Source organism: Callospermophilus lateralis, chromosome 11 (genome assembly GCF_048772815.1).
Source record: "Callospermophilus lateralis isolate mCalLat2 chromosome 11, mCalLat2.hap1, whole genome shotgun sequence".
NCBI lineage: Eukaryota > Metazoa > Chordata > Mammalia > Rodentia > Sciuridae > Callospermophilus > Callospermophilus lateralis.
This window is the reverse complement of record NC_135315.1, coordinates 26,344,694-26,369,684: the sequence shown is the minus strand read 5'-3', so window position 1 is coordinate 26,369,684 and position 24,991 is coordinate 26,344,694. Positions and strand designations below refer to the sequence as shown.

At 39.0% G+C, this 24,991-nt stretch overlaps 1 protein-coding gene and 1 pseudogene across 4 annotated transcripts in view; both read left to right on the top strand.

Annotated features, from left to right (window-relative positions):
- Spag9 (sperm associated antigen 9) overlaps positions 1–17,913 on the top strand; it is a 130,443-nt gene extending 112,530 nt beyond the window's left edge. For 2 of the 4 annotated variants that reach the window (XM_076871019.1, XM_076871017.1), the window contains 6 exons: positions 123–294; positions 2,307–2,420; positions 3,633–3,671; positions 4,558–4,734; positions 8,390–8,539; positions 13,342–17,913. In XM_076871019.1, coding sequence (XP_076727134.1) covers positions 123–294; positions 2,307–2,420; positions 3,633–3,671; positions 4,558–4,734; positions 8,390–8,539; positions 13,342–13,457 — 768 coding nt within the window. In that variant the 3' untranslated portion in view covers positions 13,458–17,913. The remainder of the gene's footprint in view (positions 1–122; positions 295–2,306; positions 2,421–3,632; positions 3,672–4,557; positions 4,735–8,389; positions 8,540–13,341) is intronic. The other 2 variants (XM_076871020.1, XM_076871018.1) reach the window with 1 other exon arrangement.
- LOC143409825 (anaphase-promoting complex subunit 10 pseudogene) lies at positions 8,583–11,683 on the top strand (annotated as a pseudogene).
- Positions 17,914–24,991: the final 7,078 nt, after the last annotated feature.

Here is a 24,991-nt window from a genome sequence, read left to right as displayed (position 1 = left end):
ACAACCCCAGCCCCTAGGCTCCTCTTTTAATGAATAGTCTCCAAATTGTTTTCCAGATTAGCAGAGTTTTTAAACATGACTTTCTCTGTAACAAAGTAACTGTGACTGAACATCTCTCCTAGAAATCATTTGATGCACATCCCAGGAAGGAGAGCCAAGTGCGGCAGCTTGCATGGGTGGGTGACGGTGTGTGGGTCTCCATTCGTTTGGATTCCACACTTCGTCTCTATCATGCACACACTTACCAACATCTACAGGATGTGGACATTGAGCCTTATGTAAGCAAAATGTTAGGTAAGCTTCCATAGCATTTTCTCTTTGCCAATGAAAGAGAAGGCTTATTTATTTATTTGTGGTGCTGGGGATCAAATCCAGGGCTCTGGGCATGATAGGGAGATGTTCTACCACTGAGCTACATCCTCAGCCCTATTGATTGACTAGACTGACTGATTGATTGATTGCAGTGCTAGGGATTGACCCCAGAGCCTTGCACATGCTAGGGAAAGCACATTCCCAACCTGATTTATGTTTAAATGAGCTACATTCCCAACCCTGATTTATAAACATCATCTAAGTAGACCAGTGAATAAGTTTCCCAGGAATGGTGAATTCTTATTATTGAAAGTATTCAGCAGATGTTCCAGTTGACCTTGTGGTTCTTGACCAAAGCTTAAGAATGTCTTTGACTACTCTCATGCTTTCTACCTCCAGTCCATTGCCAAGAACTCTGCCAAATCTAAATAGACCTTAAATCAGTTCTTTATCTCTACCATGTTCCCCACTTGATAACTATGTACCTCCTAACTGATCTCCCTGTTTGCACTGTCTGTTTTCTGCATAGAAACCAGCATGCAAAAATTGCCTTGGTACTCCTCCACTCTTCTCTTTAGGGGAGGTGACGTTTTATCCCATAAGCAGAAGACTTTACATGGTCTGGACCATTTTCCTTTCAGATTCTCTTTTGCTCACATTGACCCTCAGCTCAACAAGTGCTTTCCCATTTGGGGCCCTCACATATGCTGTAGCAAGTTCTTCTTGCTCTCTTTTTACTTAGCTTTCATGTCATAGCCTGTGTCCTATTCAGAAAAGATCTCTATTTGGGTCTTTTTTCTTCACAGGTTTATCATTGTGCTTATATGGGTATTACATGGTTATTGTTTACTATCTTTCCCCATAGACTATAACCCCTGTGAAGAGCAGGGATCATCCCTGTCTTGTGCTCTGCTGTATTTTTAGCACCTAATCCAGTGCTGTATTTTTATTTGGAATATCATAAAGGACTATTTCATGATGAAAGTTTGAACCAGATCAGTGGCTTTTAGCCTTTTAGATCATTGCCCTAGGAGAACATGACTCAACTGTATTTCCTTGCCCTATAGTCAGGCATGTGGAAACATACACTCTAACTATAAAGATGTACTTTGACTATAGGTTAAAGATTCCTAGCTTAGGCTGAATCAGAATTAAAAGTTCCTTTCTACACTGATTCTATGATCAGGCCCTCAAATTCTTATGAGTAGAATTTATGAGTAATTTATGGTATTTGACTTCAGTGTATTATCTATTTAATCATTTTGATAACCATATATCTTCTTCAGTGACTTACAAGTTTACGTATGCATATTGTTTTTCATATCCTAAAGTAGTCAAGGATCCTTGGGTTTTATTTCAGTTCTTCATGGGAGTTGCATTTTAATGTATTTAAATTAGTTTCTTTTGAAAATAAGTTATACAATTACATAAAATTATTATAATTATAAAATTCTTTTAAAATAAAAAAAAATTCTTTCTCCCTAAATTATTTGTAGATGATATCCTAATATATCTAAACTACTTTAGAATCTAAATTTATAAACAAAGGAAAAAGTGTAAATTTTGTTAGCAAAGATTGTTTTTATCCACACAAATTTAAAGTAAATCAAAATTTTTCAGCTTGTAAAACCGAAGGACATTTGATTTCCCAAACTAGTAAACTGTTTTTTTGTTGGGGTTTTGTAGCTCCCTAATAAAATTCTGTATCATATTTCCTGATATATCTTATTTCCTGTGTACCTTCCTTCTGGATGATAATATAATGCCAGGTACTTTTAGAATTTGCTTTTTCCATTAACCCTGACTTGTCAGATTGGTGATAAGGCTAATAAGAGTTTGCTTTGATGTGCACCTTCAGCAAACATTCATCTAGCTCTGGTCACATTTTTTTTCCCTCTGTTGTATTAATCCACCTATTCTAAGGGATTTGAAATCTAAAACTTGGTCTGCTTTGGTTTCTCAGTAAAATGTACTCCTTTCCACCCCCCTTACAGGTACTGGAAAATTGGGCTTCTCTTTTGTGAGGATTACAGCTCTTATGGTGTCTTGCAATCGTTTGTGGGTGGGGACAGGAAATGGTGTCATTATCTCCATCCCATTGACAGAAAGTAAGTATATTTTTAGATAACTGTCACAGGACAAATAGGAGAATTGTAGAAAATAATCATGTCCAGAACACACAGATAGAGGGATTGTTTAGATATTGTCAAATAAGTAGTAACTCAGAAAATCAAGCTGATGTTTCACTCTTTGAATGAAATGTATAAACTCTAGAGAGAGAAGAGCAGGACCAGTTTCAGAATTAAGTTTTTCATTGTAAGAAGCTCTTTTTCTCATTTCAGGAATCACAGTCCTGTTTTGTTTTTGAAATAAAAGTTTAAGTCCAGTTTTCTTCAGTTTTAGTATACCAGTATCCATGAACACTGCCTATTGTTTGTCATAGTTTTCTGTCTCCTAGGCCAGTAAATAGTCCAGCATGTCCCATTTCTTGTATTTGAGGCTTAAAAAAAGTTGTGGAAGAAGTTCCTCAAGAGGTCAGCAAGCCTTTCTTTGTACAAAAAAAAAAAAAAAAAATTATCTTCTGCTTGAAAATAATTTGATTTATTATTTTTGTGAGCAAAGTGTGCCTTGTGTATTTCTCATGTGATGTTCCATTACATCAGTCATGCATTAAGTGTTTTTGTGTTGCAGAATTCATGAGCAGGGAATGGTTTTGGGGAAAAAATTACCATAAGATAAGTTAATAAATACAGACCTCAGAGTTACAGTCACCCTACCCTTTCTTAGGGAAAGGGGAGGAAAGAGGACTAGAAGGAGAATTTGGAGCCTTGAAAGAACTCACGTTCTTGATCCCAAGTGTATCTTCTTCAGTGACTTACAAGTCTACGTATTCATATTGCTTTTCATATCCTAAATAGTCCAGGATCCTTGGGTTTCATTCCAGTTCTTCATGGGAGTTGCATTTTAATGTATTTAAATTAGTTTCTTTTGAAAATACACAGAAGAGAAGAAAAAATAAAGGGGAAATTTTAGCAGTTAGGAAATATTTCACACCAAGCTCTTGGATTTTTATTTGGATATACAAAAGTGGCTTTATGATTAAAGAAATCAAAATCATAGTAAATCAAATTGTGCTTTTTGAGCAGAGATGTTCTGTAGAGGCATTGGTGAGAACTTTGTTACTTGGTATTATGCCAAGTTGGATATTATTAATTTTGTTGGGGACCAGATAGAAGATGCTCAGAGTTATGGCTCACAGTAATGCCTCTCCTCCCTGTCATGCGCCTCTCCATGTCCCCTTTCCTCCTTTCTCACTTTAGCCGTAATCCTCCACCAGGGACGTTTACTGGGGCTGAGGGGTAAGTGCAGATCCTGAACCAAACTCTTCTTTCTGGCTTCTCAGCCACTGTGAGGCTGTTCCCTCTTCTCTAGAAACCCTTTTGAATGTTCTTCAATGTCACCCACTCGCAGTCACTGCCTTGCAGCAGACTTTTTTTTTTTTTTTAATGTTTGTTACATGGCCACCAACTGCTCAGCAGCTTAGTGTATTTATCATCTTTTGTTGCAGCTGAACTTTCTTTCAGACTTTGTTTTTCCTTCCAATAAAAACATGAAACATGTCTTAAAACTGTTATTAATCTACATTGTTTACTCTTGTTACCAACCATGTTTCTTTCATTCACTTACTGGTGGAATGGGGATGTTTTGTGAGTCTGGTTGTTCTGTAGTAACCCAGCAGACCATTAGTCTGATGTAAGTGAAGCTACTCTGTGGTTGTGGCTGGATTCTATTAAACAGCATTTCCCAACCCTCTCAAGGGACATATTCTTATCAGGGGGGAGAAAAATAAGAAGAAAAACTATTAGAGTACATAATAGTTAGATTCCTTTAATGAGGACTTAAAAAAAAAAATAAACCAAACAGATACACCTAAGAATCAAATCCATTTTCTTTGGATAATTAAACTGATTTTTTAAAAAATCAATTGATGTGTTTAAAACATAAGTTTAGTTGCTAGACTGGCAAAATCCCCTACTCCATTTACTGAGGTACTTAAAAATAACTAGCATGCTATGTATCTCTTTTTTCCAGCTTTGCCTTGAATTGGCGTTGCTGCCCTTGTTTTACCTCAACTGGCTGTAGCTTTTAGATAATATCATAAGGATTAACCAGTAACCTCTTGCATTATTACTGTCTTCTAGGAAAAAATAGTTGGCATTTGATTTTTTTTTTTTTTAATTACAGCAAATAAAACCTCAGGAGCAACAGGAAATCGTCCTGGCAGTGTAATCCGTGTATATGGTGATGAAAACAGCGATAAAGTGACTCCAGGAACATTTATACCCTATTGTTCAATGGCACATGCACAGCTTTGCTTCCATGGACACCGGGATGCTGTGAAATTCTTTGTGGCAGTCCCAGGTAAGTTAGATTATTCCATTGAGATGTTGCTTTTAGGTCTCTTAGTTCCACCACCTAGTCTAAAGCTAGTACTAGAATTACAGGCAATTTCAATATAACACATGAAGGAAGTTCTATGATGGAGTATGATAAAAGTACTATAGGATACTTGAATGAAGTTATTTTGCAATCTCTCCCCACCCCCCAAAACCAAATTCCTTGGTTTTTATTTAAGATACTTGCTTACTTTTGAAAAGCAGGGGTAATCTGCCAAAGATAGTCTTGACTTATGAAGGAGATCACTAACCTCTTGTCATCCAGACCACATGCAAGAAGAAATGGGGAATGTGCTCTGGCATCTTTAGCAGTGTTGTATTAAGGATGAGCTAGTTGCCTGGGAATGTGGGTTCTCTTTCTTCGTCACCTTGAGCAAGTCACTTAAACCTCTGATAGTTGTTTCCTTGTCTCCTGAATGGATGCCTACCCACTTCCTTTTTTGTGAAAATTCCATTTGAATTTGTAAAGCACAATTTAGACAACATGGTAGTAGTGATATTCAGGGGGAAAAAAAAAGTTCTGTCCATTGGGAATACTAAAAATGATGTTACTCACTCTTGTTTTTAACTTTTTTTCTCCTAAAAGGGAAGTTTAGGAGTTAGATATAATTCAAATTTGAGCCAGGATGCAGTGGCACGGGTCTGTAATCTTAGAAACATGGAAAGGATTGCATACTCAAGGCCAACCTCAGCAATTTAGTGATGTCCTATCTTAAAATTAAAAGTTAAAAGGTATGGGGATATAATTCAGGGTAAAGCACTCTGGTTTCAATTCCCTATACCAAAAAAAGTTCAAATCTGACTTTGTGTAACGTAGAAATGATAGTGTCTTTGTGTTTTTGTCACTGTTCTCCAGAGAAAGAAAACCAACATGTGTGGAGATTTGGGGGTATGTGGAGAGAGTTTTTAAGGAAATGGCTCATGTGGCTGGCAAGTTTGAAATCTGTAGGGCAGGCCAGCAGGTTAGAGACCCAGAGAGGAGTTGATGTTGCTTCTAAATTTGAAACCAGTCAGGGGCCCTCAGTATTTTTCTTTTAAGTCTTTCACTGATTAGGTGAGACCACCTACATAATGAAGGGCTTTACTTTAAACATTAAGCATATCTTTAAAATACTGTCACAGCAATATCTGGTGTTTGACCAGGTATCTGGACCCAGTGATCTAGCCAAGATGACGCATAAAATTAACGATCACATGTCCTAAGGATGTTCCAAAGACTAAATGATTAAATGTACATAAGACAACAGCTGGCATATGGTAGTCCAACCAGTTGTTCAATTAGTCTTCACATGATAATGAACCTCCTGAAACCTCATTTGTATATTTACGAGTCCAAAGCTAGCCTCAGTCATTTTCTTAGGATAAATTCCTAGAATGATCATAGGCATGTTCAGAATGTATATGCATGTATAGGCAACTAACAGAATTTTCTCTTTTTTTTTTTTTTTATTAGAAAATATAAAAGTCCATGTTTTTGCATAAAAATCAAGTTTATTTACTTAATCATAATATTTGCATGTCTAAATAAATGTGTTTGGTTTTATTCATTCTCCAATTGATTAGCTGCTAGGTTTCTGTTCCCATTTTTTCAGTATTAAAAACAATACCATTGCGGGAGCGGTGACACACACCTGTAATCCCAGCAGCTGGGGAGGCTGAGGCAGGAGGATTGTGAGTTCAAAGCCAGCCTCAGCAACAGGGAGGCACTGAGTAACTCAGTGAGATCCTGTCTCTAAATAAAATACAAAATTGGCCAAGTGGTCCCAAGTTCAATCCCTGGTACCCCCAACCCCCCAAAAAATACAAACCAAAATCATAATACCATTAAAAGGTAAATAAATACTGCCAGGCATTGTGGCACACTTCTATAATCCCAGCAACTTGTGAGGCTGAGGCAGGAGAATCACAAGTTCAAGATCAGTCTCGGCAATTTAGCAAGAGGCCCTAAGTAACTTAGTGAGACCCTGTCTCAAAAAATAGAAAGGTCTGTGACAAAGTGCCCCCTGGGTTCAATCCAAAAAAAAAAGTACCAAAAAAAAAAAAAAGACATTTAAAAAGAATGATGGTCCTTCTTATGCATATGTATAAGACTTTTCTATTGGGTATAAATTTAAAAGTAGAATTGGCAACATTTGTGTGTATGTGTGTGTGTGTGTGTGTGTGTGTGTACGTGTACGTGTACATGTGAAGCCAGTTGGCCCTAAAAATTAAAGAATTTTGGTTATCCTTATCATACCATTGTTTTGTTTTTGTTTATTTTTTTATGTGGTACTGAGGATCAAACCTAGTGCCTCACATGTGCGGCACTACAACCACAGCCCCAGCCATCGTGTTTATCCTTGTCATACCTTCATGTTCTTGCTTCTGAAGCAAAACTAACTAGTCTACTAATATAAGTTATTTCTAATAAGCTTGATTTCTTCTAGAAAATGCTTAAATCAGAAGCCCTGTAGGAATACATCATACTGCCCTATCCACTTTCTTTTTTGGGGGGTGGTCATTGGGGATTGAACTCCGGGGCACTTGACCACCACTGAGCCACATATCCCGCCCTATTTTGTATTTTATTTAGAGACAGGGTCTCACTGAGTTGTTCAGCGCTTCACTGTTGCTGAGGCTGGCTTTGAACTTGCGATCCTCCTATCTCAGCCTCTTGAGCTGCTGGAATTATAAGCATGTGCCACTGCGCCTGGCTTGTCCTATACACTTTTTTAAGATAAATTAATTTTTTTAATTTAGAGTATATTATGTCATATAACAATGTCCTGCTAGCTTCTGGAGTCATGGTCTGGGTAGTTTGACCAAAAGACAGCAGGTTCTGGCAAGAAAAAAAGTATATAGTCAAAGCTTTCTAAAAGGGATGCCTTGGAGACTATTCATTTATTCACAGTGTGAATAACATTTAAAGGTTTTTATCATTTCATGATCATGGGTTTTACTATAGAACTAAAGCTTTAGAACAAATGGAGCAATTAGCAATTTTATCTATATACTCTAAACTAAAAATAAGATATACTTAACTATGAAAGGAAGGCCATGAATTTGAAATAAATTTAAATATTAATTTAAATATGAAAATCAGTAAGGCTTCAATTGAAGATTATTCTGTCTCATAAACAAATGCAAACATTTCCTTTCAGGAGAGAGGCCTTTCTACTGTCCCTCAAACCAGAAGGTAGAAATTGTAATAATTTGAAAACAGGCAGCTAAGACCCGCCTTGCCATACATATCCTACACCGATTTTGGATCTATTTCCGCTTCAGATAGAAAGATTGAATGGCTGGGGTTGTAGCTCATTGGCAGAGTGCTTGCCTCGCATGTGTGAGGCACTGGGTTCCATGATCAATACCACATAAAAATAAACAAATAAAGACATTCTGTCCATCTATAACTACAAAAAAAAATTTTTTTTAAAGATTTTTCAGATTGAGATCTTATGACTTTCTAATCATTGTTTTCTGATCATGCAGAACTTTATAGCATCCCCAGTACTTTGTACTGAGCATGTATTTGCCAGTTTGTTTAACTCTGAAAAAATTCAGAGAGAAAGAATAAAATACTATGCCCTATCCTCGTCTGTGATATAAATAATATGTACTTCTGCTCCTGTGTAAAATAGGTCAAGTCATTAGCCCACAAAGTGGCAGTAGTGGCACAGATTTAACAGGTGATAAAGCAGGACCATCTGCACCGGAATCCAGCAGCCAGACACCCTTGAAGTCTATGCTTGTCATCAGTGGAGGAGAGGGCTACATTGACTTCCGGATGGGTAAGTCTTTGTTCTGGGGACTCAGTTTCCACAGTGTTCTGCAATGTGGACTTTCAGCCATAGTAAATAGAAACCACTCTGATAATGATTTCTAAGATATTCTCTTTAAATTCTTCGCTTGAAGAAGGATTGTATATTTCTTTTTTGCCTTCTTTCTGCCTCTGTGTATGTATGTATATGTACATACACACACATTTCTTTTCATACCCAAGTGTGTTTGTTCGAAGGAATATGAGAAATAGCAAGAAATGGTCATTAAGTTTCATGTGAAGACCTGGAATCTAAAGACCCAGGGCAAATCATTTTACTACAGTTTCCTCACCTGCAAAATGAAGAAAATAAAAATACTTTATAAAGCAGCACTCATATCAAAAGTGATTTCACCTGTTGTTTTCTTTTTGTATATTAGTTGAGCATCTACTATGTCAGACTTAACTTTGAGATGTGGAAACAAGTCAGATAAAGCCTCCTTCTAATAGCTTATAGAACAATACAGGCTGAGGACATGTCAGTATTAAAATGTTATAAATGCTCTGGTAAAGAGTAGTCAGTTCTTCCCATGGGTGGGGAGAGAAGGAAGTCAAGAAAGGGTGCTTGAAGTGACTCATCACTGAATAGTGTTAGTCTAAAGGATCAGGTTGGAAATGGACTGGGGAAGGCTGAGGATTGGCATTCCGAGGTAAGAGAATGTCTTGACCAAAATTTAGAGAGGCAAAACCATTTTAGCTGAAGAAAAAACATTTTTAAATGACAGGAACATGGAGTAGAAAAGAAGTGTGAATTTCTAGTCTAAAAAGTGAGGGAGGAACTGGATTATGAGAGGCTTTTATTTACCAGATTTTCACTTTATCTTTCAAGAAAAGGAGTATTGCTGGAGGCCTTTAAATAGAGGTGCAATGTGATTAGATCTGTGTGGAAGGTGGATTGAAGGTTCAAGACTAAAGAGAAGTGCAGGATTGGGGCTGTAGCTCATTGGTAGAGCACTTGCCTTGCACGTGTAAGGATACTGGGTTTGATCCTCAGCATCACATAAAGATGAGTAAAGATATTGTGTCCATTTACAATTAAAAAAAATTTTTTTAAAAAGATAGGGAAGCGAGTTAGAAAAAAATGAATACCTGAGTGAGGTAGGGACAGTGGGAATACAGAAGCAGCATGATGAAGAATTGTTACCTAGTGGGATGTGGCAAAAGAGAATGATCCATTCACTCAGAACTCCAAACAGAGGCAGCAAATCCAGAGGAAAAGAGTAGTGCTTAGTAAACTGTAAAGCAACATGCCAATGTGAATTTACCAGCTATAAATAGACTAACCTAAAAATCTCAGTGATTTGAAAAGCTTCCAAACATAAAGTATTGAATGATTTTTAAAGAATATAAAAATATAGATCAGTGATAGGTTATTATTTTAGATAAGAATTCTGTAAAAATTTAAGGTAATTTAAATTACAGTGTGCCATATGCAACTAGTGTAAAATCTAATGCAAGAGATTTTACAGAATATCTAATACAAGAGGCTTCTAGACATAATTTTAAGGAAGAAGAAGTAATGCTTAGAAATTGATTTGATCCTGTTAATATCGCCAGGAATGGATTAGTTTCAAAATGTTTTAAATAATTGGTAGTGCAGCATTTCTTTATAGAAAGTAATTATAAGGACTCCACTTGGCTGGGATGATCTCTATAGATTTTTCTTGGAATACAGCAGGCACTTGGAACCATACGATGAATATGGTAGAGCCTGACAAGATGGCACACTCCTGTAATCCCGATGACTCACAAGTCAAGGCAAGCCTCAGCAATTTAGCAAAGGCCCTAAGTAACTCAGTGAGACACTGTTTTAAAATAAAAATTAAAGAGAACTGGGGATGTAGCTCAGTGGTAAAAGCTCCCCAGAGTTCAATCCACAGTACCAAAAAAAAAAAAAAACCAATATGTTAGTAAAATCTCTGTAGTTTTTCTATTTCCACTAAATTCCTTCCATTGTAGCTCCTGAGACTAGCATAAAAATTGCTTAACTAGATTTGGCAGTATCTCTAGTAATCCAGCCTGAAAAATAAACTTGTCTTTAAGTATAAATTAATTGTGTTTTTTTGTTGTTGTTGTCGTTGTTTTTTTTTTTTTACCGGGTATTAGAACTCGGGGGCACTCGACACTGAGCCACATCCTCACTCTTTTTGGTGTTTTGTTTAGAGACAGGATCTCACTGAGTTATTTAGGTCCTCGATAAATTGCTGAGGCTGGCTTTGAACTCATAATCCCCCTGCCTCAGCCTCCTTAGTTGCTGGGTTTATAGGCATGCACCACTGTGCCCTGTTATAAAATTAAATTTGGGGGGATTGGGGGGAGCCAGGATTTAAATTCAGGGACATCAACCACTGAGCCACATCCCCAGCTCTATTTTGTATTTTATTTAGAGACAGAGTCTCACTAAGTTGCTTAGGGCCTCACTGTTGCTGAGGCTGGCTTTGAATTCGAAATCCTCCTGTCTCATCCTCTGAAGATGCTGGGATTACAGGCTGTGCCACACACCTGGCTTATAAATTAATTTTTGTAGTGAATTAAAAAAAAATTGGAAGGGCTATGACCCCCATTCTAAGTCATCATTGGGGAAGCCAGGCTGTCATAGAAGTGGAGTGGGGAGGGATGTGGATCTCTCGACATCCCTGAGACCCTCAGTTGTGGCAAACCAAGTCTGGAAGGTAATATTTAGAAAATGACCAAACACCTCCTGGTGCAGATCCTAAGCAATTAATTGGAAAGAACTGGAACAGTAAGGGAAATTGGGTCACAAGCTATTTAGTCACTCTCACCTTGCAAACTGGGATTTGGAGTGGATCAGTTACGAGATGTCAATCTAGAAACATACTGGCAATCAGATGGGTCCCAGCCTCATTTGGTGAACATCCAGTTCAGCACCTTGAATTGGTAGAACCAAGTGGCTGGATTCATGTTCCTTAACTGGTAATCATAAGAAGCCAACTCGAACATTCATGATACAGATTGCTGTTCTAGCCAGTCACCAAAATGGGAGAGATACCCACATGAACAAATTAAAATATATACACCAGTAGAAGAGAGCTCTTTTGGTAAATTTCCTAGATGTATAACTATCGATTTCATGATGTATTGATCAATAAGGTGACTTTAAATAGGAGCAAAAGTGATGAATCCTTTGTTTTCTTCTGTTATTACATTTTATGTTGGATATCTTTATTGAAAAATGCATCAGTTATTTTACAATTTTGTATACACTTAAAAGTATTTTAACTTTGATAAATAAATTTTGGGTCATGTTGAAAAAAATGTAATTGATTTTTTTTGTTGTTGTTCTGTTTCCTTTTTTATTTCCTGTAATATTTTAACAATGACAAACAGATCTCTATCGGTTCTTTATTTTTTTTAATGTTGTATCTTGAATTGTAGTATGTAGATACTGTTGGAAACAGGATAAAATAAAATCTTCAAAACAACTTAGAAAACAAGTACCAACAACTTTTTGTCTCAGCAGCTATTAAGAGCCAAGCCTAATTTTTTTTTTCACATTCTAACCATGTTGATTTTTTAGTTCAGAAAATGAATTTTATCTCTGTGATTTGGCATTCTTGTGGGACAAGGGCAGAAATTAGTGGGGTGGATAAGGGAGGGAGTGGCCTGCAAAGAAAGATGCAAATAATCAAGATTGTTTCTCTTACACTATTTCTATTCTATATTTCTTTTGTGTAGCTGAAATTCAGGTGGACACATTAGAAAATTTTAGAACATCAGTAGAATATCTTTGTTCTTTGGTATGCATATTTTTAGGATTTTGCTGAAGAATTCATCCCACCAGACAAGTTGTCACTAGGTTGTGTCAGAATAACCCTGCTCTGTACAAAAGTTAACTGATATGAGCTTATGGAGAGGAGTGAGTGTGCCCACTACCTCATTCACCACATTCACTTAGCCACCTTGCAGAGGACCTGTGACCTCCCTACTGCCCCAACCTTTTTGTTTCTCAATCTTTACCATATGCTGTTAATTCATCACCTGTCCTAAACCTGAAAATCATGGGAAGAAAAGCCTTAGTATAGCAGGTGATGAATTTGCTGTCTTTCAAGGAGACTTTTAATTTCTACATGCTTGTATCGGTTATCTTCAGTTGAAGAACTTTTCTTTTGACACTTGATTTAATAAGCTGTTTGGATTTGGGATTTAGTTAGTTTGTGTGCTCTGTCTCTTTGTGCACACTTATAGCATTATTTAATCTCAATTCTTTTATTTTGTTGTTATTGGTACTGGGGATTGAACTCAGGGGCACTTGACCACTGAGCCATGTCCCTAGCCCTATTTTGTATTTATTTTATTTAGAGACAGGGTCTCACTGAGTTACTTAGCACATCACTTTGAGGCTGGCTCAGCCTTCTGAGGATCAAACTTAGGGCAAACACTCTTCTGGTGAACTGTATCTCCAGCCCCAGCTGTCCATTTTGGATGAACACAGATTTGGACAGCTTTGTTGTCTTAGCATCCCTTTTCTGTTAACATCAATGTGCAGATGTATTGCAATGTCTTACCAACATACTATGGTGAACTTGTTTTTATAAGTATAGGGGAAAACAAATAAACCTTTTCAAAGCTATGTAATGACTTGCATGAGTGGGTGAAGATTCTGACTTATGGTATCTCTTTTACTGTTTTTCTGCAATGGAAGTCAAACAAGTTTTGTGCATCTATGCATAGACTAACCATGAGCATTATGTAATTCACATAGTTCTATATTTCCCATGTTAATCTAACTTGAGTTTCCTTATCATCCACTAGGTGATGAAGGTGGAGAATCAGAACTTCTTGGAGAAGATCTTCCACTTGAACCATCTGTCACCAAAGCAGAAAGAAGTCACTTGATAGTATGGCAAGTGATGTATGGCAGTGAGTGAGCCCATAGGATACAGGTGGAGATAGGGACATGTCTCTTCTGCATGGTTTATTTTTCCTTTTCCCCTTTATTTAATGCTTTTTTTTTTTTTTTTTTTTTTGGTGAAATAAGTTTCACCACATAATATGTAAGCATTTCTTCCTGTTAACTTTATATTACAAAATCTGTCCTGCCGTAACAATACAGAGGAACTAGCTGTTTTACTGCACCAGTGTTATAGGCAATTTCAGTATATTATGAACAAATCAATTACTTTCTTCAAACTGGTGAATTACAGAAAGCAATCCAGATGTGGTTTTTTCTGCCACAGTCTAATGTCACTCACTTCATTTGATGGGGTCACTTTTTAGCTGTCACTAATAATGGAATTATTGGAAAACACTTGATAAATGAAACTGTACCATTAAGTACTATAACAGAGTTTTCCCTGGTGTATATAAAATTGACACACACTACTATCAGATGGAGTATCAGGATTTGTCTAACTGTCCCAAGAAGGCTAAAAGCTAACTGTAAATTAACTTTCACTTTTCAAGTCTGACAAATCTTGTTTATATGGTATATAAAACTTTGTTTTCCTCAGATTTTCAGGGGGTTTTATATTAAAGAAATTAAGACTACACTATTTAAATAAAAGTTTCTTGTTTCTGACTTATTAGAGCTCTAAAGTTTATGAGGCCTGCTTCTCTGAATATCCTGATTTTTTTTTTTTTGAGACTATTTTCTCTTGTTTTCAAACTGACACGTTTGAGAGGTTTATAATTTATAAAACTTAGAAGAAGCTTTAGCCTTGTATTTTGTATTCATCATACCAGAGATGGTGGTGGTTAATTCGGGTTTTTTTCCATATAAAATATCACCTATTTGCCACATGTTCCTGGGATGCTCTGACCTGTTAGAAGTAAAAGTGAAGTCGTGATGGAGGGTGATGGAGTCTGTCCTCACCAATTAAGTGAGGATTTTGTGTGTATATGTGTGTGTGTTCCTGAGGACCAAACCTAGGGCCTCATGCATGCCAGTCAAGTATGCTTACCACTGAGCTACATCACTAGCCCATTGAATGAGAAATTTAACCAGGAGGGTTGTTTTCTTTTTTCTGTGTAAAACTACTAAATACTTGGTATTTTGGATGTAAGTAACATGTTTAAGCTTTTGCGCCCTTCTAAGCTCAAAATACTATCTTCAAAAAGGAAAACTATGAAGGGGAAGAAGACAAAGCTGATATACCATATATATATATAAAGTCAAGGCTGATAATTCCATCTTTTCAATTAACAGTGTCCATTTAAAAAATAGATTAGAATCTAGATTTAACTGATTTTTTTCCCTTAGTAAGTTTTTTAAAACCATGATGCTTTAGGTTTTTCCCTCTCAGGCTTCTTGAAAATGTATGGTTTACTATTTCTTATTGTTACTCTAGGCAAAGTTAAATATAATTTTATGCTATTTTAAAAATGCAAACCTATTGGGGCTAGGGCTGGGGCTCAGTGGTAGAGCACTTGCCTAGCATGTGTGAGACACTGGGTTTGAGCCTCAGCACCACATAAAAAATAAAGGTATTGTCTCCATCTACAACTGAAAAAAAAAAAAAAAATGTTCCCCCCGTCAAAAAAAAAAAAATGTTCCCCCGTCATTGTAAGGACTTCAAAGAAAAGAAAGCAAACACAGGTCTCCAATTATCGAAGCATTCTTAGGTACCAGGGTTTTTTTTTTTTTCTTCTTCTTCTTCTGAACTATTACACAAAGATATCTGTAAAAAGTATACCAGTGACTTTAATGCATATACATGATCTGGCTAGGACATAAAATACATGGGATTTACTGAGCTTTGGAAGACCTTTGGATCCATTTGGCCACATGTGTCTATAAGCACACTGTATACACAATAAAACTGTGGCTGTGTATGTTTTAGAAGAAAAACCTATTTTAATAAAAGCTGTATGTAACAGATAATTTTTTGCTTGAGCTTAGTCACTTAAGGAAACAAAATTTAGGCCACTTTTCCATAGCTTGTTTGCTATGTGTTTTTGTTTTAATCTTAGCCACTTTTGGCAATTCCTAAAAAAGCATTATTAAACCTTTGTTAGGAATGTTGTATAAATTCATAGAGACACCAAAGTGTTGGGAATTTTAATCCCAAGAGGTAAGCATCCCAGGGTCAGATGCCCCACTTGTTCAGAAGCCTTTCACACATTTGTATAATTGATGTAACTTAGGAAATCAGGAATTAACAATGAACTGTGCAAACGTGGTTGTAAATGCTCCTTTTAAACTTACCAGCTCTGACTTAAGGAATATAGGTGCGTAATCATTTTACCTAAAGATATCAGATTGTCTATGGCCCTGTTAATTAATTTCAGGGACCAAAAAGGACAAAAATGTCTGTATAATTTGTTTTAAAGACTTGTGCGTATATTTGTAATTTCAGTTAAACACTTTCTATAGATTACTTTCCTTCCTCTTTCCCCCAATAATAGGTTTATATTCTTGTAATGTCTACTTTGATCAAGGTGGTAGTCTTTTGAAGAAATGCCCAAATGTAAGCTTCTCAAAAGCAGTAGAGGGCTGTAGCTCCCAAATCCAGGACGGACAAGGATTGAGTGCCTTGGGTTGGTCTCTCCACATAGAAAATTTGCCCCTATTGGAAGAAATTAGGGGTACTAAGGATTCTCATTTTGTTACATTGGGTTATGTATGAAATTGAATCATATAAGGGGCTGGGATTGTGGCTCAGCGGTAGAGCGATCGTCTAGCACGTGCGAAGCCCTAGGTTTGATCCTTAGCACCACATAAAAATAAAACAAAGGTATTGTATCCAACTACTTTTAAAAAATAAATATTAAAAAAAAAAGAAGAAGAGGGCTGGGGATGTGGCTCAAGCAGTAGCGTGCTTGTCTGGCATGCGCGGGGTGCTGGGTTCAATCCTCAGCACCACATAAAAATAAAATAAAGTTGTGTCCACCAAAAACTAAAAAATAAATATTAAAAAATTGTCAAAAAAAAGAATAAATTGAATCATATGAAATTATTGTTTAGCCATAGCTGATCTATAGAAATGGCATCACTGTATGCCTCAATCTAATACTTAAGTTAAAATCTCCATGAGGCAAAGGGAGAATATTTTCTATGGACTCAATTTTGAGAGTATTTTTCTGTAACTTGTGTGGATCTAAATTGTTAAAATAGGAATCAGTCTCTTAAAAATTGCAACTTGTTGAGAGTGTAAAACATTTTAGCACAGAATATTCAGCATGTGACTTTCCAGATGAAGTGTGTTTATGTAGAAAGCCAGGCTCAGTGGTGTACACCTGTAGTCCCAACTACATAGGAAGTTGAAGCGGGAGGATCATAAGTTTGAGGCCAGCCTCAACAACTTAGTACGACCCTGTCTCAAAATGAAAAATAAAAGGACTGGGGATATAGCTCAGTGGTAGAGCACTCCTGAGTTCAGTTTTTAATATCGCAGAACAAGAAAAAGAAAGGCTAAAATACATTCTCTTGAGCCAGGCATGGTGGCGCATGCCTGTAGTCCTAGTGACTCAGGAGGCTGATACCAGAGGATTGCAAAGTTGAGGCCAGGCAATTTAACAAGGCCCTAAGAAACTTAATGAGATCTTGTCTCAATGAAAAAAAAGCGGGGAGGCTGGGGATCTAGCTTAGTGGTTAAACACCCCTGTGTTCAATCCCCAATACAAAAAAAAAAAAAAGATTCTCAGTTGCAATATTGTTCGTTTCTTCCTGCATTTGAGAAGAGAACTCTTGACATAGGCTGCCTTAGTAATAAAACATCTCATAATATTAACTGTCCTAAAGGATGTGTGTCTTGGAAATGCTGTGGAACTGAATATTTATTTTGTTGTGAGTATTATGACCTTTACCAAAGGACTCAACCTGAGTTAGGGCTTTTCTTTGCCCTATTTTTCCACCCCATGGTGCTAGGGTTGGAATCCAGGGCCTTGTGCATGCTGGGCAAGTGCTCTACCACCATGCTGCATTGCCAGTAGGGCTCTTCTTAATTGATCATGTTGAGAAAGTGACTTACTTGGTCTCACTTTGTGACAGGGGAAGAGGAGGAGAGAAGATGAAATGTGGAAGTCATCAATGCTTTTCTAACAGGGTTATGCTCTTCTGTAACACTAAATGTCTTTTTCTTAAATAATTAAGTTTTATTATTAATTTTGTCCTGCATTTCTCGATATTTGAATATATTTTAACAATTTATGTTCTAAATTTGTTTTTTGTTCTAGACATCTTATCCAGAATTTTACTTGCCTCCATAAAGTGGGATTCTGGAGTGTCCCACTTGACTGTCTTAGAGGCTGAGGCTTTGTTTCTATGAGCAAAAAGCTCACTTAGCAATGTAGTTATTTCAGTATTTATTTCTATTATGGAATCCCTGGGGTTCGGAATGTAACTTTGTACATGAAATATATATAAATATGTATATGAAACATGTATGAGGTCCATTGTGTTTTGTTTCCTTTTAATTTTTCCCAGGGGTCTGAACTTGGGTTTTATTTGAAAGTCCAATAATCTCTCCATCAAACATATCATTTCTCAGGGTCCAGAATGTTGTCATTTGCCACTGTCTGAAGGTGAGCAGTGGGGTGTGCTGCTTGGCTCATGTGTTCAAATGAGATGTAGGTAATGGACAAGAGGACTGTCTAGAGATGTAGGAGTGGGGAGTGACAACCCACTCATGACACTAAGATACACCCTTTGCCAGATTACTCTGTGATAAGAGACAGGTTGTGCTGGGATTCTGATAATATGGTGTGCTTATTTGCGATCTCTTGCTTTGGAGAGACTCTGAGAGGAAGGATGATATAAAATTAATCCCATTCAGCGCACTGGTCTTTAGTGTGATCCAGTGGATTTTGTGTGTCTTCATTGGGATTCTTGTGTGATAGTGAAAGTCATCCCATTTGTCATGTTGATAGGACATTTCACCAGAAAAGGACACAGTTATCTGTCCAATGAGGTGGGATGCTCTATAACATAACCAATAGCCTGACTCACTCCTTGACTTGGTAGGAACTTGATGCACCTGCCTCTTCCGTCCTCTAGAGCCTGCCAAGGCATTATTTTAGAAATTGATTAGTCAGTCCTGTTGCATCCTGTTTAGCCATATTTTGATCCCTCTAGTAAGAGGTTAAAATGGCAACAGAAGGGGCTGGGGATGTGGCTCAAGCAGTAGCGCGCTTGCCTGGCATGCGTGCGGCCCGGGTTCGATTCTCAGCACCACATACAAACAAAGATGTTGTGTCCGCCGAAAACTAAAAAATAAAATATTAAAAATTCTCTCTCTCCCCCTCTCTCTCTCACTCTCTCTTTTAAAAAAAAAAATGGCAACAGAAGATAGAAGACATTCATTTTGTTTTTTGTTGGGAACAGGGCAGGAGCCCCATGGTCATAACTGGAACTGTAGCCTATAGACCCCTGCCCAGTACCAGGGAGAGAACAGCCTCTCAGGCCTTAGTAGAGAGATTCTGCTTAAGCTACCAGCTCTTAAAGAGGCAGTAATCAATTTATTAAGGACTGTTTGATAGATTTCTCAGACTGCCTTAAATATTGGGTAATTAATACACTTCATTTTAAACTGACTCCTCACCCCAACCCCGCCAGTAGTGGGGATTGAACCCAGGGCCTCATGCATGCTACTAGGTAAATGTTCTCCAAGTAAGCTGCAGATCCACAGCCCCTTTTTAAATTTTATTTTTGAGACAGGATCTCACCGAGTTGTCCAGGCTGGCTTCGAACTTGCTGGGATTACAGTTATGCACTGTCACACCCATCTAAATCCATTTTCTTTAGGGAGATAGAGCAAGGTAGTGGGGGAAAAAAAGCTGTGGGTCCAGGCTTTACCCCTACAGTGACTCTAGGCAGGTCACATTAACATAACATTTGGAAGTTTTTTGTGGGTTTTTGTTGTTGTTGTTGTTGTGGTGGTGGTGGTGGTGCTGGGGATCCAACTCAGGGTCTTGTGCCTGCTAGGCAAGTGCTTTACCACTCACATCCTTGGATGTGAATTCTCTTGTATTAAAGGGGAAGGTAGTTTAGTCAGGTGATCTAAGAAAAACCCTAGTTGTAACCCTCTGGTTTTGTGACCCTGTTTCTGATTTTCCTTGCTTTATTGTCTATACAGATAAAAACCATACCTTGCTTGCAGGTTCAGGGCTGCCTAGTCTGCCATGAGGCCTAGGCAGCTAGTAGGTGGGATTTGATTACTAGAGTTTCCAATTTATCAGAACAACATTGTATAAAAGAAGCTAGAAAGCTTAACTCCTTGCTTTTCACCATATTCAAGCAGTACAGTGGTTCCCACCCACAGACACAAAGGAGTTATGATTTGAATGGAGGCCCCAAAAGAGGGGTGGACAAAATAAACCTCTGCTCAGTGGAAATAGCAATTTAACTTAAAGCCGCAGTTCTCAGCTGAACCAGGAGAGGGAGGTATGACCAGAATCACCCCAGGAGCTATTTGCAGACTACTTTTTTTCCCTTCTTCCTCTCAGGAATATCAGACTACTGATATAGTTATGCAGCTGATTATTATCCTCCTATTGAGAACATCTGCTTAAAGGAACTCAAAGCAGGGCTGGGGATATAACTCAGTTGGTAGAGTGCTTGCCTCGCATGCATAATGCTCTGGGTTCAATCCCCAGCACCATAGGAAAAAAAAGAAGAAAAAAGAAAAAGGCAACTCAAAGCAGCTCAGCTGGATTCACAAACACTTGTTTTCCAGGAGCACACAGATTCATTCATTTTTAGCCTGTTTTAACTTGAACATTGTGGCCTGCGAGCAGACTCACCCCAAGCCCAACATAATAGTCTTTCTTTTTTTGATTCATGGACAATTGAAGTTTAGGGTACTTTGAACCTACTGATACATTAAAAGCTTGAAGAGAATATTTCATCTCTCTTAAGCCTGAATTCACTTGGCAAGTCTATCTTCTGATGGTTTTTCATAGGAAAAAAAAGTACCTTTTACTTATCATGCCTAGCTTCATTTTTATAACATCTAACAGTTTTTCCAAGTATTTGGCCCAAAAATTCATAAGGTGATCTGCAGAGAAACCCTTTGGGGAGAATATTACCATTCCCAGGTAATTCAGGGGCCTGACTATCAGAAAGTCCTTGCCTGTTGGTAAACAAGTTTAGTTGAGAGTATCAGGTACCTCGCTGGTGCTATAACCAGATCAACTGAACACCAGGGCTACTCCAGGTGGGCAGAAAAGTGTTAGACTTCCAGTTCAAGAGAACTGGGTTTGAGCCCTGGTCTAATGTTTCTTAATTTTGTGACTCTTTGATATCACTTCACTCTTCAGTTTCTTTACTCTGAGGTGAGAGTAACATCCCAAAGAGAGCCAGGAGTGTTGGTGCATTCCTGTTATCCCAGCGACTTGGGAGACTAAGGTAGGAGGATTGCAATTTCAAGGCCAGCCTCAGCAACTCAGTGAAGCCCTGTCTTAAGAAGAAAAAAAAAATTAAAAAGGCTGGGGATCCTCCATGGTAAAGTGCCCCTGGGTTCGATCCCCAGTACCCCTGCTCAAAAAATAAAGAATTCCCAAGGGGTTCTTGTGATGACTAAGTAACATGTGACAGCAACCAACAAACCACCTACCCTGCCGGGCACTCAGCATTGTGCTTTTGGAGTTCCCAGGTGTCACGTGTGAAGACAGGTAAGACACCCTCAAGGAGATGGAGACCAGTAGGGGGAAGCAGACTCAGAAATGGTGAAACCCCAAAGGTGTCTGTTCCTTAGAAGCACAAGTTGAACAAATGATACTAGTATGGTGTCTGCTTTATAATGTGACAAAAATAAGAGAAAAATTGGCTGCAGTGCTAGTCGGAAGCAGAATTATCCTTATTTTCAGTCTACTTATTAATGTTTCAGGCCTTGTTTAGGATACTTTGAGGAAGGTAATTCCTCAAGTAGAGGTGCCTTGGCCTGACACGTACCTTGCTCTATTGCCCTGTCCTCCACAGTTTAAGGAAAAGGGGTGTTCTATGAAAGCTAAACACAAGAAAACCCATTGTGGGTATATGCTTGTGCTACTGGGGATTTCACCAAGAGGTGTTCTGTCTCTGAACTATATCCCCAGCCCTTTTAATTTTTTTTTAATATTTATTTTTTAGTTATAGGTGGACATAATATCTATATATTATTTTTATGTGGTGCTGAGGATTGAACCCAGTGCCTCACACATGCTAGGTGAGCACTGTGCCTCTGAGCCACAATCCCAGACCCGTTCTTTATTTTCGAGCCAGGGTCTTATTAAGTTGCCCAGGCTGGCCTTGCCTCAGCCTTCCAAGTTGCTGGGACTATAGGCTTGTGACATTACACCCAGCCAAGAAAAACCCATATTTTGCATCTAATAGTTAATTTCATTCCGATGCAAGAATGCTAAGGGGCATGTTAAAGCATGAAAATAGTAGATTTGGCATTTTAGATGCCATCAAAACATCTTTGGTATCTGGGGCTGGGGATGTGGCTCAAGCGGTAGCGTGCTCGCCTGGCATGCGTGCGGCCCGGGTTCGATCCTCAGCACCACATACAAAGATGTTGTGTCTGCCGAAAACTAAAAAATAAATATTAAAAAATTCTCTCTCTCTCTCTCTCTAAAAATAAAATCTTTGGTATCTGTTATTCATAATGCTTTATGACAAGAATTAAGCTCAGTTACTATATATAAGTGGGTGGAGACTAGACATAAAAAAGTTAAATGTTAACATCAGATGCACAGTAGGGTGTGGAATGGTGACAAGAAGGATTATATGCTGTCCACATGATTTAAGAACTCAGTATTAGTCTTTTTAAGCAAGAATGCAAAATATTTTTTAGGACATCTCAGGTAACATGCAAAGTGGAATAGTCTTTCAGTGATGGTCTGTGATAAGATTATTGGAGGAAACAAATCAATAAGATCATGTTAAATATTACTCAACAATGAAGAAATATGTTTCTTTTCCTCTACAGATGCCTTGATTTCTTGTGTCCACTGCCCCTCCCTCTTTCTCTCTTTGGAACCCAGGGATGTTCTACCACCAAGCCACATCTCCAGACCTTTTTATTTTGAGACAAGGACTCATTCAGTTACCCAGGCTTGGCCTTGAACTTGCAATCCTCCTGCCTTAGCCTCCCAAGTCCCCTCGGATTACAGATGGACACCAGTGTGCCCAGCTCCATTGCCCTTTCTCATCAAGCTTATTTCCCCCTACCTTTGGCTCTGCCCGGACATGTGTTAATGTTTCTTTGAGTTTGAAATCCAGGAGTGACTTTCCAGGTGTTTGCCTCTTGCTGTGTTTGGGATGGTTTGGGAGCAGGCTTTTATTGTGTAGGCCATCTATGGTTCTATCTTGGAGAGTTTGCCTGGAGCTATAATGTCCTGATCACCGCTCAGTTGAGGGTTTATCAGACCATTCCACTTCATATTAAAGTCATGTTTCTGGAACCCCAAGGTGACAGCTCTTTCTTTCAAAGACTCCTCTACTATAATATGAAACCAGCTCAAAAACCAAGTCATGATGAAGAATTGTAAAATTTAGCCCCTTTCTGCTCCTGGTCCTTCAAAAATCATCTGTGGGCCCTCAATCTTATCTTGGGCCAAGTGCAGTTTGGATTGTCTGAACGGTGGCCTTCTTCATGCCCAACCAGATCCCAGAAAATACCTTTCCTCAGTCAGGCTATGGTCACTTAACATAAAGGAGCATACCCAGATCCTTTATGATAGGAATTAATGCAGCCAATGTCACTTGGTCCAAGCTGTTTTGATGCACCAGAATGTACCTAAGGCATCAAGGAATCAGTAATGAGAGGAATATGTCCTGATTATGAAGAGGCACTGTTGAGTTCTGTGGGTCCTGGACTTCCCTTGAGTCTTTTTCTTCTTAAAGCTGAGACGGGGTCTCCAAAAGTTTACTTTAATGTGCATCAGAACCCTTAGCTTCTTCCTAGCCTTCCTTTTGGCTACTAAGGTGAAGGGCTCAGAGGTGAAGCTTAATTCTTCCAGTACCACCCCCTCCCAAAGCAGGAAGGGAGTCGAGGAGACAGCAGCTCTGCTCCCTTTTGAACACAAGGTGGAGCCCTACTGGCACTAACCTTCCCTCATCCCTCCCCCTTCTACCCCCACTGGGCTGTCACCCCCAGCATGGCAAGCAAAGCAGACCAAGGAGCTTGCCACACTTTTGAGGGTTGAAGTACACAGATAGGTAAACTCGTTCACTCTACCAGTAAGCAGGCTGGGGCCAAGAGCAGCTGTTATACAGCAGTGGAGACTGGACTAGAACTCTGGACTCAGTTTAGCGCCCTTTCTCCTCAGCTCCTGTAGATTCTCACAGCCCCTGGTTCTCACCCCAGCATGAAGGAAATACCTTTCCTCAGTCAGCCTATGGTCACTTACAGCCGAGGGACCCAAAGGGGCCAGGTCCTGGAGCTTGTACCCGCGTGAACAATTTTTTCAAGGGGCGAGAGAAACATTGGCCTAAGGGATTAAAGAAAGGGATTTCTGAAAGTATCTACACCACCATTTCTGTCTTTGAAGTTGCAGAGGAATTTCTGCTGCTGCCACCTCCAAGCAAGCACAAGAAAATGTCACAGAATGAGCTTAGTGAGTTGCCTCAATGGAAATTTCATCCAAGGCCGATAATAAATAGGAGTTACATAACTCAGCAGGTCACAGCACTAACTAAGCCCTTCACAGGCCATCAGTCCACATTTATTTCCTGGGTTTTATAACTGCTGCTGAAAAGGAAAAAAGGAGGGGGTAAGGATTAGGGGAAGAGAATCTGTGCCTGGAATAAACTTCCAAGGCCACCTTCCAGTCTCTCCACACACCCCCTCTGCAGCTCACTCAAGGACGTGCGTCACCATCACCGCACATGCAGACACTGTGCTTCCTGCCAGCAAGCTCATATCCCTGTCCCAAGCTGCAGTGAGTGGCCACAGCTTTAAGACTTGGCCTTTTTCTGTTCTATAAAATGGCAGGGCTGGATTGGATGAGTTCTAGGATACCTTCCTCTCCCATGACGAAACTATAGGAGCACAGGAGCTGGAGTAGGTTTGTCCCCCACTGCTGCCCCCGGTGTTAGTGTTGGAGCCTCTTGATGGCGAAGAAGGAAGAGCAGGCCATCACTATGCTGATTGGGCAGATTAGGGCCTAACTGGTAGACCAAGGAGGAGACATGCTGGAGAGCACTCCCCTTCCCAGATGCATGAGACTGACCGTGAGAAGAGATCTGGGTACACGGAGGTTGCTCTGAGTGGACTGGGCAGCTTCCCAGTACCCAGGGTGAAACATCCCTGCCACCTCTCCAAGGCTTCACCACAGTTGGGATACTGAGGCAAGCAAGAGCAGGCCCAGGCTACGCACACAGCTGAAGCAGGCCTGGGCCTAGAGGATGGGGACCTCATAGCAGTGTTTTGACATCCTCAAGCCTGGAAAGCTTAATGCCCTATAGGATCCAGGGCTGTTTCAGGACACTCCAGGAGGTATGAATGTACCAAACTCCAGTTGGCAGGCCCCAGGCACAGCT